We start from the raw sequence: 14,642 nt of genomic DNA on the forward strand, positions 1-14,642 counted from the left end.
TCAGTAGACATTTCCTCACATTGCCTTGCCAATATGTCTCAAATTTGACCTGAAGGAACTGTCTCTAGGAGCAACATAGGTATTCAGTCCCCCTTCCCTTTCTCCTGAGACTATCAAAAGAGATCCCAATAAGTGCAAGCTATGATGTGTACATCTATTAAGAACAGGACTATCACCAAACTCAGGCCACCTAGGAGTTGGTGGATGGGAACAACTTTCAGATATCGCCAGCCTGAGCTAAACTTGAGTCAGTGACTTCCATGTGAAAATCTGACTTGGTCAAAGATATGCTGTAAGTCTGCAGCAAAGACAGGAAGAGACTCCTCCCATCCATATATCCAGCCACCAGACATGTGCTTTTAACTGTCCATTCCCTACAAATGTAGTTCTGCCTTATTTAGCTCCGCTGAACCATGGTTTCTAATCTTGTCATAGTCTAGCTAATGTAAGGTTCACAGATGAGACACACAGAGAGATGAGAACAGAATGAGCAGGAGAGTCTAAATTACTTAGTGGAGGGCAAAGAGCAGTGGATAAGGGCCAAGTTGTTGTAGAGAGAGGAAATGCAGTTGGGATCACCTGGCAGGGCCATGAAACAAATTGCCAATTCTTCATGGGGCCAGGAGCTATGGAAGATGATCTGGCAATATGGAATTTCCTACATAGAGAATACTTGATATATAACGTACAATACTCAGGGCAGCAACAGAAGAAACTAGCACCATGTAAATAGTATTAAAAAGGAATTCAAATGTTTTGAGGAATACCACTTCCAAAGAAGTGTGAAGAACTAGCTGGGCTTGTTTGGGCCTAATAAATCCAGAATCCCTTTGTAGGTGGTTTATCATAAGAGACAGAGTATTAGATCAATAGGAGCATTTTTAGTATGACACAATTACAGAACCTCAGAGATTTCACAATGCACACAGCAAGTGAGCTTTACATGATAAGCAAAGAGGGAAGTGAACAATCACAGTTTCAAGCTTCCCCAAAAGACCTTGGAAAACGACTGTAGTAATTATGACACGGACCAAAAACAAACAAATGCTGCTGCCCAAAGAGGAAAATACTGGCAACAAGATCCAGATGCTGACAAGTTTGGACTTTAAGCATTTGTATTTAATGTGAACCAAAATGTGACTCCCAGTTACCCAGAAACAGATTCAGGTTGTCTGATATTCCACCCACAGCAGACTACTGTGAAAACTTATTTTACTGAAGCATGAATCATTACAAACCAACTGTCTCCCTCCAAAAGCTTTGCTCCAAAATATTTATGGACTTAAAAGGGAAACGTACAGTTGTAAATGAAGTGTTTGCAAATTATAAAACAGCTCAACACAGTGTATTTATAGACATATCCAGGATTCCTTAATCATTGCCTGAGATGTGATTCACCACCGATAGCATACAGAAGAGCCAACTACACCTCAGAGTGTGGGGAGGAGTTCACCACTGCAGAGGGCAGAACTTCTCCTAGTGCTTCATCCCTTAGAAGGGCTACCAGGGATCGGCAACTTTAATCTATTGTCTGGAATCCACAGCAAGCCTGATTCCGCCACCTCCTGCTTTTGGGACCGTGCTGATTGATGGCCTTGAAGCAATCCAATTCACGTCCAGAAAGAGGTTTCGTCACCAATTTCTCTGTACCTATTTTGCAACTTCATTTGAGCACCAAAACCCAAAAATCTCCTGAAATAGCCTTTATGAATTTTAGTGTTGGTGCACTTTAACTTGGGGCCAGTAACTGACCCAGAGACACATTCTACTGTAAATGTGGAGTCATTCCAGTGAGATATTCTCCACACTGTTCTTTTCTGGCACCTATTTAGTCACTGTTGTGGCTTACCCTGGTATAAATATCCACAGTGTAGCTATCTTGAGATCAATGCAGTGGCTCTGGACTTATACCAGACTTATCAATTCACAGATTTTTTTCAGCCCACAAAGGACTGTCTGATCTAGTCTGACATCCTGTCTACCAGAGACAATTGAATTTCACCCAGTAACTGAGCCTAATAACTTGTGTTTGACTAAAGACTATCCTCCAGAGAGGCACACAGTCTTGATCTGAAGACATTCAGAGATATAGAATCCACCACTTCCCTTGGTACTTTGTTCCATTGGTTTAAAATCTGTGCCTAATATTAATTTGTTTAGCTTTAACTTCCAGCCACTGGTTTTTGTTATCTCTCTCTCTCCTAGATTAAAGAGCCCTTTAACCATTAGTACCCAGGTATTTTCTCCTTGTGAAGGTACTTCTACCCTGTGATCAAGTCCCATCTTGATCTTCTTTTTGTTAAACTAAACAGACGGAGATTTTAAGTTTCTCACTGTATGGCATTTTTTGCTGACCTTGAATCATTTTTGTGGTTCTTTTCCTCATCCACCACAAGGGAGCAAGGGAGATTTAGGTTAAATATCGGGGGAAATATTCTAACTATCAGGGTAGTTAAACTCTGAAATAGACTTCCAAGGGAGGTTGTGGAATCCCCATCATTGCAGGTTAAGAACAGGTTAGACAAACACCTGTCAGGCATAGTCTAGGTTTACTTGGTCCTGCCTCAGAGCATGGGGCTGGACTTGATGACTTCCTGAAGTCCCTTCCAGCCTTATATTTCTCTGATTCTGTTTTCAACTTCCTTTTTAGAATATGAACACCAGAACTGGCTACCATATTCTGACCTCCCTTCTTCGGGTCTCCATCTCCTCTGGGAGGCTCTGACATGCAACAGCCTATCTCAGCACTGTAGCAGGGCGAAGCCCCTTAAGGACTTGGAGGGCCTGGGGTTAGCCAACCCTGATTATTAAATAGGCACACCTGGATTGGATCCAGTAATTCCCCATAAAAGGCAGTTGGTGGCTTTAATCGGGAGATTACAGGAACTACGAAAGGCTGCTGCTGCAGAGATGACCCTGATACAAAGGGGTTTGGCAGCCAAAGCTAGAAACCGGAGGCTCTCACCAGACCGGGTTTGGGTGTGGTCTGCCAAAGCAGGAAAGCCTGGAAGGAGGATGAATTGGACACTGCTGGAATTTGAATAGGTGCAGCTTTCCAAACAGTCCAGATCACACAGTGTAACCTAGAATAGAATTTGGAGCCATTGTGTTTTAATGGAAGTAATATGAATGGCTTCCAAATTCTATGAGGGTTAGTTTCTCTGATTCATTCTCTACAGTCGTATGCAGGTGACTTCTATCTAAAAATTTAAATGGGAGCATAGGATTATTTATGTTAAGGGGCGGGGGAAACTACATTTTTGGCAATATGGAACTGATGGGAATGTTTCTCTGACATTACCTTACCTTTCATTTTGACTGTGTAAAAGGCAACAGCATCTCCTTTCCTCCAGAATATTTTGGCAGACTCCTGGGCGGAATGAGATACAAAGAATGTATCATTAGCTGAACTCCTTTCTAACATTCCAAAAATAATGTAGTTGAGAACAAAGAGGACAATCCTTTCTCCAAATGTTTGAACCTTTGAGAAAAAATAAACAGAGAAAAGAAAAATGAGGAGACTTCAGGGATTTTGCCTTCCAAAGAAAGTTTTATTTTTTAAGAGGGTGGTGTATGTGTCCCACTCACTTGGGGCAAAAATGCCTCATAAACCAGTTCAAATCATAGAATGGTAGGGCTTGAAGGGACATCAAGAAGTCATCAAGTCCAGCCCCCCGCTGAGGCAGGACCAAGTAAACCAGTCCAACCAGTTCTTAAAAACCTTCAATGATGGGGATTCCACAACCTCCCTTGGAAACTCATTCCATAGCTTAACTACCCTTATAGTAGAGATTTTCCTAATAGCTAACCTAACACTCCCTTGCTTCAGATTAAGTCCATTACTTCTTGTTCCCACTTCAGTGGCCACGGAGAATAACTGATCACTACCCTCTTCACAACAGCCCTTAAGGTATCTGTTATTAGGTTCCCCCCTTCAGTCTTCTTTTCTCAAGACTACACATGGTTTAAGAAGAAGTAATAATAATTGCCCTGAGATATCACCCTCCATTTAAAAAGCTTGCCAATGCCCCTACAGAGTACACTTTCACAGATGAGAAAACTGAGGCACAGGGAGGTGAAGTGATTTGCCCATGGTCTGAGTGAACCAGTGGCTTAGCTGGAGATAGAACTGGGGTGTCCTGGACTATCCACACTTGAAAGTGTACTAAAAGGAGAATACCTATGCCGCCCTGTCCCTATTGACCGAAATGTGTCAATATTGCATGTCACAGTAAACAACATATACCTGAGACAAAATTACCCAAAACATGTTAAAAGGGATCAAGGAGCCAAAATACTTTTTTCGTCCTCCATTGCTAAAGAAGAAGCTTGAGAAACACCTGTGTAGAGCCAGTAGTACTGTCCAAAAGCCTACCTGCAGGTTGGGGGATGGGTTTACTCCCCAAACCTCCCCCCTTAGTTCCCTATGCAAAAGCTATTAAATCAGGCTGCCTATAGGGAGGGATGAATTAAACCCTGCATGATTAAAAATGTCACAGAATCAGGGAAAGAATGGCACAAGAAAGGAGTAAGGAAGCACCCAACTGGGAGACAGAGGGGTGGGTGGGAAACGGGAATAAAGAAAGACAAACTTGTTTGCCACATGGCAATGCAAATTCTATATACACTAAGCAACTGACTTCTCAGCAGCTGTGAATAGATTAAACTAAAAGTCGGTAACATCTCTCCATCTATTCTCCCAAAACAGGATTGTTGCATCAGACCAAAGGTGTTTAGTTGAAGAAGGAATAAAATAAAAAATCCACCATTAAATGAGAACAGCTCAATAAAATAAATACAATCTAAAAAACATAAGGCAGAAAGCTTTGTAAATGGCTAGATAAGACACTGTGCCATAGGGTAAGAAGACTGATCTTCACAACAGATGGCCAATCAAGCAGCAAGTAATGTGTAGGGTTATTGTTAATGCAATAATTCAGTTTATCGGATTGCTTTTTTATCTGCTAAAGGGGGCAACCTTGAAAAAAATGGAGAGAGAGAGAGAGAGAGAGAATAACCAACAGAAGACCCATGAATAGGACATGGAAAATTAATATTTATTCAGGAAGTTGGGGTGGCACTGGACAGTAGGGAGACCAGGCCCACAAAGAGTATATAATATAAAGCACAAAAGATATATAATATGATGAAAGACAAATCCAAACACACAGAGCACTGTACGGTTATCACAGTTGGAATGCTTCACAACAAAGGTATTTGTCTGTACCTGTATAAGCCCTTCTCTAGAGGAATCAGCAGTCTTCACTATATCTTCAATGGGCCACCAGGACTGGTTAAGGTAAATTGCCAAAACTAAAAGAAGAAACGGGGACACATTAACTCAAAATACTTGCTGCAAAGACCACTGTCTGGCAAATTCACCGGTGAGAGTAAAAGGAAGATAAACATTTGGAAAGCTGGTTGCCTGAAGTTAGATACCTACATAAAAGTGGCCTGATTTTTCAGCAGGAAACTGAATGTAGGTTTCAAATCTAACCACTGGATCATCAGTAAGGCTGCAAGTTTGTCACGGAAATCACGGATTCTGTGACTTTCCATGACCTCCATGACTTCTGCAATGGCCAGCACGCCTGGCTCAGGGCAGTGCACCAGTTGCACTGACAACTGCTGGGGCAATCTCGGGCTCCTGTGCCCTCCTTCCACCCTCAGCAGCAAAGTTTGGGTGTGGGAGGGGGCAGAGGATTGGGGCACCAGATGGGGTGCTGCAGGCTCTGGGCGGTACTTACCTGGGGGCCCCCCCAGAAGCAGCAACATCTCTCTCACTCAGCTGCTAGCCCCCGCAGCTCCCATAGTCCAGGAACCGCGGCCAAAGGGAGCTGCAGAGGCGGTGCCTGCAGGCAGAGGCAGCGTGCAGAGCTGCCTGGTCACACCTCCGCCTAGGATGGAACTGAGCAAGGGGAGATGTCGCCAGTTCCGGGAAGCCCCCCAGGTAAGTGCTGCCCAGAGCCTGCCTCACCCCGTCCCTTGCCCCAACTCCCTGCCCCCTCCCCACATCCAAACTGAGTTGTCTGCTGCTGTTGCTGCTGGGGGAGAGGACGCACGGAGCCAGGTAGGGAATCTGCAGGCCCTGCCAACCCTGCCCTGCCAGCACCAGCGGGGGTCCTGGGCCCTAAGCTGCACTGGTTTCCACCCCCCCAGACCCGCCCTCCCACAGCACCTCCAGGGCCCTGGGGAAGCCCCCTCCCCCAAATTTTAGTCACGGGTATTTTTACTACAAGTCATGGACAGGTCATGGGCCGTGAATTTTTGTTTACTGCCCGTGACCTGAAAATACCTGTGACTAAAACGTAGCTTTAATCATGTCCCAAATCATCCTACCAGGGACAAGCACCAGGGAGTGAAGAACCATCCACCCAATCAAGGACAAATTTACAGTGAAAAGGCTTTAATGTGAGTGTTATCATTTACCTGTTTTAGCCCCAGGTTATACAAATGTTTCTAATGTGCATAGGTTAGTTTCTCTTTTTTGCTTCAAGCTTTACTAGCTCCCAGTGGGCTTTCAGTCCAGGGTTATTGCTTAGTTAACCTCTATTTTGAATAAATTATTAAGGTACATGCCAAAACGTGTTACACTTTGTGCCTTGAGTTTAACAAGAAAGGAGCAACTGCAGATGCCTGTTTATAACACCAGCTCCAATTAATTAAATATTAATTGCACTTACTGGCATAGAGGTTTCATACACTTCCTATGATGGATTCAATCTGTTCCCTCAATCCCTTCACCCCACTTTCCAGTGCAAGCAGCACTGCTCCATTACATATCCATGAAACATGCAACTACCAAAGAAAGCAGAGTCAGACAAAGGGATATAATGGGCCAAACATTGACTTCATCGGCAGCTGCATGAGGTTAACCCCAAAAGGGATTTGGCAAGAAACCTATACCCCCACCCTCACCCCTCACACTAAACACACAGTGTGATGATCAGAAAAGCATGAAAAAACTTTGATGAAAATAGGGAGGTGCATAAACACATTGCGAGGAACTACTTGACTTTTATGGAACATTTACTGTGCTATTCAATAATTTAAGGGGCTGCGGGGTGGAATACACTAGTTGACATAGCAACTGTCACATCATATTACTTGGGCTAGTTTGTATACACAGATGCCTTCCTTAAAGAAAAACACTTCCCCAAATTCTATGCGAATGTATGTACTTTCTTCTAAAATTATCATTTTTAAAGTAGGTTTCAGAGTAGCAGCCGTGTTAGTCTGTATTCGCAAAAAGAAAAGGCATACTAGTGGCACCTTAGAGACTAACCAATTTATTTGAGCATAAGCTTTCGTGAGCTACAGCTCACTTCATTCATGCATCCGATGAAGTGAGCTGTAGCTCACGAAAGCTTATGCTCAAATAAATTGGTTAGTCTCCAGGTGCCACTAGTACTCCTTTTCATTTTTAAAGTAAACATCCAGTTCACAGTTTAACCTATGGATGTTTCCACACACTCTCAACCTCATCTTGCAAACAATTTTGTGGAAACCATTTTGAATACAGGTAAGTTTCAGAAGATCAAGTTCTCCTTGATCTCATCCTTTCCCTGTTTTATAGCTCTTCTCAAAACTGACATTTGATGAGTAGAGGACAAAAGGGATGATCAGACACTCCACTACCGGATCTATGGTTCATGGAAAGTGGAGAGTATGTGAAATATCAGATCCACCGGCATTTTTTTCTTTTGTTGCTGTTGCAGGTATTGGGCATGATTCTGCTTAACAACGTTGACCTGAACAAGGTCTAAAAAAGCAGTGACCGTGATTGTGCAACCTCTTCTATTGATTAGCAAGGAGAAGAAGAATTTTTCCCCACACACAGGCCTGCATTTAATTTTCACCTCCTACTGTACTCTGGCCAAATGTTGCTACATTCTTCTACAAGTCTTCCATTTTATCTCTTTGAATCAGATGCCCAATCAGCACCCAAATACAGAGAAAAGCAAGAAAATTCAAGCTACATCCAGCATGGAGTTTCTTTTCCCCCACTCCTCCCCTGAATCAGAACTCAAACATACATTTCTGAGACCCCAGGGAAGCAGGGACTCCAATCTAATTTGAAGCCAACACGACTGTTTTTTTTAAAAGAGGCATTTTTGCACTGTTTATTACAATATCTGAGCTAGACATTCCACAGCTCTTACCATTATTATTCTATTTATTCCTGGAAATATTTTGGTGTTTTATGGTGTGCACAGGACTTCAAGATACTTGCCATTCATTTTTGTCATACTGCCACTTTGAACAAGAAAGGTGACTCAGTGGCGTAGGGTGCTCGGCTGGGATTTGGGAGAGCAGGGTTCTGTTCCGCACACTTCCTGTGTGACCTGTGGCAAGTCTTTTAGTTTCTCTCTGCCTCCATTCTCAGTAAGCTAAGTCTAACAGTACTTCTCTACCTCACAGGGGTGCTCTCATGGTTAATATATTAAAGATAGTGAGGCACTGAGATACTAGTAATGGGGACCAGATAAATGCCAGGAATAGATTCCCTGCAACCAGATTATGTTTTCCCACTACAATTAATTTTTTCCCCAGTGATATGTTGTGACTATCCTATGATAAATGTTCTGTGGCATCTACAGTTACTAGAAATCATGCTCACTGAAAAATATTTCCAGCAGGGACAGCACATTGAGTATTTAGAAATATACACAATAGTGTGTTTGTTAATTTAGGGTTGTAAAGATATTAAATCACCCATACGATGCTCTAGTAGCCCTTGCAACACAATTTACATTCTCAGAAAAATGTTCATGGTAACACACAGCCCATCATAAACAAACAAACATCTCCAACCCAAATAAAGACCGAGAGTGACGTTCTGTGGAACAGCAACCCAAATATTTCTCTCCACCGCATACCATCCACTTCAGATCTTGTTTAGACATAGAGATTGGAATCTAAATCCCTGCACCCTGTCACATATCATTACCATACTGTAATAATATTAAAGACTAAGGGAAACTTCAGAGTGATGTCAAATGTATGGCATTTAGCAAAGCTGACTATGAAGTACACTGAAAGGCTAACTATTTAGGCTGAATGTTACAAAACGGTCATGGCTCATTCAAATCAAACCACTCAAATGATCATATGAATATAAAACACAATAATGAAATAAGCACTAAACTTTACATTTATTAAAACACCAATTTACAAAAAATGGACATGTGGGGTTATGGCAGTTAAAACATGGGGTTTTAAACATGTGGGGTTATGGCAGGTTTTATACCGGGAGAAATCAAAAGCTGACAAAAATAATCCGCTACCTGGAAAAGCATTTGGAAAATAACAGTTAAAATGCTTCTGTATACAAGAAAGGATCTATAGGGTGACTTCACAGAGCTTATGGATATGTATTATAGTGCATCCTTTATAAAGAAAAAAATAAAGTTTGGTATAAATAGGAAACATTTTTAAAATATATCGAGGTTTGCCATGTGTTTTCAGTATGTAAACCACAGAGAGAGAACGTCAAGTAAAGTCCTATTAAATTCATATTTAAAGAGTACTATTAAAAACCAGATTATGTAGCCCTTACTTAAATGAGCAGTCTTGTTGATTCCAGTGGAACTACAGGATCAGACCCAAGGTTTGCAAGAAACTTATAGAATCAACTCCGACACATGAGATTTAAAGTCCTCCTGCTGCTTACTACACAGAGAAGTCCCTATTCTGCTAAGTTTAAGCATTTATTGTAAATAACTATTAGGAAGTTTAGTCTCCAGAACTCATGGGTTTGACGTGGCGATAGACCTTGTTTCTTTGTGTACACAGATCTCATTAATTCATAGTGTTTCTATTACTACTGGACTATGTTACTACATATTCATGCTGTATGCACTCTATTTCTTCCACCTGTATATAGTCAATGATTCTTCATGATCCCTTTTTAGATATCGTTATGCATTATTATACCTATGCATCCCCCTTCCTGAACAAATCAATCTGCCTCATCACTGTTCTCAGTTACTCCCATTTGAAGTCAAGTTGCTAGAGATGCACAACTGCAATTACACTCAGAATTTGGCCTGCAGTAGGTAGAGGGTTCCCGCCCCCCCGCCCCCCCCCCGTAAATGGTATCAGTGCTGATATTCCATTAATGCAAATGTTAATACTGATGTGTAAACCACTGTCAGGAAATGATCTGTAACTTTAAAGGAACCATAAAGTTCTTTGGCTGTGTCTGTGTGCCAGGAAGTTTCTCTCCTTCTTCTGACTGAATTACAGCCAGTTAGTGAATTATCAGTCCAGCATGGGAGAGCACATGGAATGGGAGGCTGTTCTGAAGTACAATGTAAAACCAGCCGCAGGTGAGTTTAATCTATTTTTTGTTCATGAGAAAAGACTTCCAGGTTCCAGTTGTTTAGCTGCGATGGGGTCTGAGTCAGCCAACTGAACCAGTGTCTGATAACAGAGCACAGTATAAAGTTCATGTTTTAACATCGCATAGGACAGTTATCTGACACATTACGGACTGGACCCAGAACTCCAGCTTGTCTTTCTTTGTAATATTTCTTATAACAATAATATTGGCTGCAAATCTCTTCTATTGAAAATGTATAGCTTATACCTTCAGAAATAAAAGGCACTTTGAATTGCAGTGGTGTTTTTAGCTATTGCTGTATTGTGGGAGAAGAGGGACTAAGAGATAGAGTCCAAAGCACAGATCGTAGAGTGGTGTGAGTTCCAAACAGAGTTTGGAGTGAGCAAAAGACACCTTAGTTTAACATTTTCTGACTTCCTGATACATATTAGACCCTTATACCCTTATATATATTAAAGAAGGGTTAAATAAAAGTTTGCCTCCCCAGATAGGACTTGAACTCTTGTGGATCTTAGACAGTTGGGAGAAGCTTATCCACTGGGGGTAGTATTTAATACATTGGCCTGGAGTTTCTTTCTAGTAGCTTCTCCCAAGACTATATAACCTCCTGTTTTCCAGCAGCTCAAAGAGCTCTTTTAGTTCAAGCAGTAGAAGCCTGTGCTTTTGGTGCTAAATGACTTGGATTCAATCCCTGCTGAAGACTATGGCATCATAGCTTGCAATTTATTTTCAGTGTTGTAAATCCCAGACAGGGTTCTGGCCACACAGTCTATTGACTGATGGAGTTAAACAGAAAGAAACCAGGGACACACACACTGTGTAGAGCAGTGATCCTTGATGGGTGGACAAAAAAACTAAGATGCAATCATAACCCAAATCTCTAGGACCTGGTGATAACCCAGCCAACGACCTGTGGAATAGAAATGCCAGTAAGCACACATTTCTACGAATAGTAACTGCAAGGATGTCCATTTAAGGTCACCATATGGCTGTAATAAGAAAAACTCCAGCATTACTAGTAGTAAGTAGTGCATAGACCGGCACAGAGCATAAAGCAGACTGCTGGAGATCTGCCAATAAAATGAGTTTAATTCAGTTCCTGACTGCACATCTGGATTTACCTCTCACAAGGCAGTCCAGAAAAACAGGCCAATTAAACCTAGGACTGAGGAGGTGGCTACCACAAAGGAAAAATACAAAATACAGGAATGTTAGTAAGCTACAATCTATCATAACATATCAGATTTTTTTGCACTTCTATATGTCCTATCTTTCAAGGATATCAAAGCTCAAGCCAAACATTAATTAATTAAGTTTCACAACATCCCTGTGAGATAGAAATGTATGATTATCCCCACTGTACCAATGCAGAGAGAGAGGAAGAGAGATTTACCCAAGGCTAGTCTTCTAATCAGCAGCTGAACTGGGAACAGAACCCAGAGACCTGACTGCCAATCTCCCGCTCTAGCTACTAGACTGCCTGCACAGATGGCCTTTTAAAACATTTGCTTTACATATTAGCTAAATCTACTTCATGTTCAAAACATGGCATGGAGTTAAAGTACTGTTGTTCTAGAAATCTGCTTACATCCACCGAGCATTGTTTAAGACAGACAAAAAGTATAATAATTCCATTTTCAAAATATATTGACACAAATCTCACCTCTTTCTTTATCCTGTGGATCTGTTAACACCAAAATTTTATATTTTGGGTCTTCTCGGTACACAGGAAGGAAACACATACAGGAATCTTCAAGTTTAACCTAAAAATAGGCATTTAGCTGTTTTAAGCTGTAGAGCTGGCAAAAAAGCATTTCAATTATCAGAAGCACATACAGAAGCACTAAATGTAAGCAAGGTGGACTATTCAAAGTAACAACTTGCACCTGGAAACAGCGTTCACCATTTCATAAATGTCAGAACACTAGGGTCAAGTATATTTGTTCCTCCACTGAGCTACTGAGGAAATGTAACGCTGCATACAGCATATGACCTTCCTGAGAAATCTTAGTATCTTCTCTTGATTAGATCTCTTTCTTTGCATGCTGCAAATACATCATCACTGACATCACAGTGGCACCTGTGAGAACCTCCTCGAGTAAAAGTCAGGTGCTGTTTTTATGACAAATCCTACTGTTTTGATTTGTGAGTTAATTTAGCACTCATGAAAGTGAGAGACAAGCAGCACAAGCACGAATCTGGCATAGCTGGACCAGCTTTCCCTACACAGAACTCTGCCAATGCACTTCCACCCTGACCTGCAATAATCCTCTTGAGCAAAGACTGCCAACCATGACACGCTGTACAGTGGTCTGAGTAAATGGGATGACAACAATCTAATATGCATTAAAGAACTAGATGGCCCATTGGCCCCATCACCTGAGACAGGTTTTAACCTAGATCTACAGAAGCAAAAGGCTCAGGGACTAGTCAGACTAAATAGGGACTAGTCCATCACAGCAATCTTCATCCCTAAATTCTTAGGTGTACGTTTTCCCAGAGTCGGGGTAATAGAGGTTGTTAGCTCGGATATCTGTGGTCTTCTTGGAGGGAGATAAATTCTTATCTTTTGATTTATTTTTGATTTATAAAATATCAGCATTCATTGAAGCATTTATTACAGTTTATAGGAAACAGCTAGAAAATTCTTGTTACTTATGCCCTTTGGTAATTGTATTGTTCTGCATGTGCAGATTAGACAAGAACAAAATTAAATACAAAATTAAGTCTGAAGTTATATTTAAGGTCTCACTACAAGCCATAAAATCAAGATACTTCAGACTTGAAGCCAAAACTCCATTCTTTAGCTCTAGCTATTGGGGAGATGCAGCATTGCTTAGTGTTCTAAGCCCCCCGCCCCCGAACTGAACACCAGATGGGCTGGTAACATGGCATCCCTGCATGACAGGTTGAGCTAAGGACAGTGTAACAGCCCTTTTGTATTTAACCTTACAGGCGGTTATGATCTTGGTCCACTAGAGGGCATTGAAAGAATACTATAAGACGTGTCACCCCTACTTCTCAGACAATATGAAAGTTACTCCACCCACATGAACTGACTTTTTCTAGAAATGACTATAAAATATTTTCCAAAACTGTTTAGAAGCCACCATATTCCACACAAACTGTTATTTCAACTGAGTGGCATTGCTTCAGCACTGTGTAATGCTATAAACACAGCTGGTCCAACAGAAACTTTCATTGAATAGAAAAGGGCCCACGTACTGAAAGGTTTCATACAATGATTGAAGTTAGAAATGAAAAAGACCTATCTAGTCATATCCTGCCCATCTCTCGGCCAATGCAGGATTGGTCCCTGCAGCTCTATCACTGAAGAGTTTTTATTCAGTCTGTCAACCATTTCAGATCAGAGCTGGTGTGAAAGAGCACATATTAGAAAATTTCATTGTGTTTATTGCTGACTCACAATAGAAAGAGTCAGCGGCACTGCTATGGGTACCCGCATGGCCCCACAGTATGTCAACATTTTTATGGCTGACTTAGAACAACGCTTCCTCAGCTCTCGTCCCCTAATGCCCATACTCTACTTGTGCTACATTGATGAAATCTTCATCATCTGGACCCATGGAAAAAAAGCCCTTGAGGAATTCCACCATGATTTCAACAATTTCCATCCCACCATCAACCTCAGCCTGGACCAGTCCACACAAGAGATCTACTTCGTGGACACTATGGTGCTAATAAACGATGGTCACATAAACACCACCCTATACCAGAAACCTACTGAGCGCTATGCTTACCTACATGCCTCCAGCTTTCATCCAGACCACACCACACGATCCATTGTCTACAGCCAAGCTCTACAATACAACCGCATTTGCTCCAACCCTTCAGACACAAACACCTACAAGATCTCTATCAAGCATTCTTACAACTACAATACCCACCTGCTGAAGGGAACAAACAGATTGACAGAGCCAGAAGAGTACCCAGAAGTTACCTACTACAAAGAAAATAACAAAACGCCACTAACCATCACCTTCAGCACCCAACTAAACCCTCTCCAACGCATCATCGAAGATCTACAACCTATCCTGAAGGACGACCCATCACTCTCACAGATCTTGGAGACAGGCCAGTCCTTGCTTACAGACAGCCCCCCAACCTGAAGCAAATACTCACCAGCAACCACACACCACACAACAAAACCACTAACCCAGGAACCTATCTTTGCAACAAAGCCCCTTGCCAACTGTGTCCTCATATCTATTCAGGGGACACCATCATAGGGCCTAATCACATCAGCCACACTATCAGAGGCTCATTCACCTGCACA

At 41.8% G+C, this 14,642-nt stretch overlaps 1 protein-coding gene across 4 annotated transcripts in view; it reads right to left on the minus strand.

Moving 5' to 3' along the window:
• Nucleotides 1-14,642, minus strand: part of LOC140895066 (protein FAM169B-like) — a 51,877-nt gene that overhangs the window by 18,078 nt on the left and 19,157 nt on the right. For 3 of the 4 annotated variants that reach the window (XM_073304251.1, XM_073304250.1, XM_073304253.1), the window contains 3 exons: nt 12,009-12,108; nt 5,228-5,313; nt 3,307-3,481 (listed from right to left, as the gene is read on the minus strand). In XM_073304251.1, the coding sequence (XP_073160352.1) occupies nt 3,307-3,481; nt 5,228-5,313; nt 12,009-12,108 (361 nt within the window). The remainder of the gene's footprint in view (nt 1-3,306; nt 3,482-5,227; nt 5,314-12,008; nt 12,109-14,642) is intronic. The other variant, XM_073304252.1, reaches the window with a different exon arrangement.

The sequence above is a fragment of the Lepidochelys kempii genome, chromosome 10 (genome assembly GCF_965140265.1).
Source record: "Lepidochelys kempii isolate rLepKem1 chromosome 10, rLepKem1.hap2, whole genome shotgun sequence".
Taxonomy (NCBI): Eukaryota; Metazoa; Chordata; order Testudines; family Cheloniidae; genus Lepidochelys; species Lepidochelys kempii.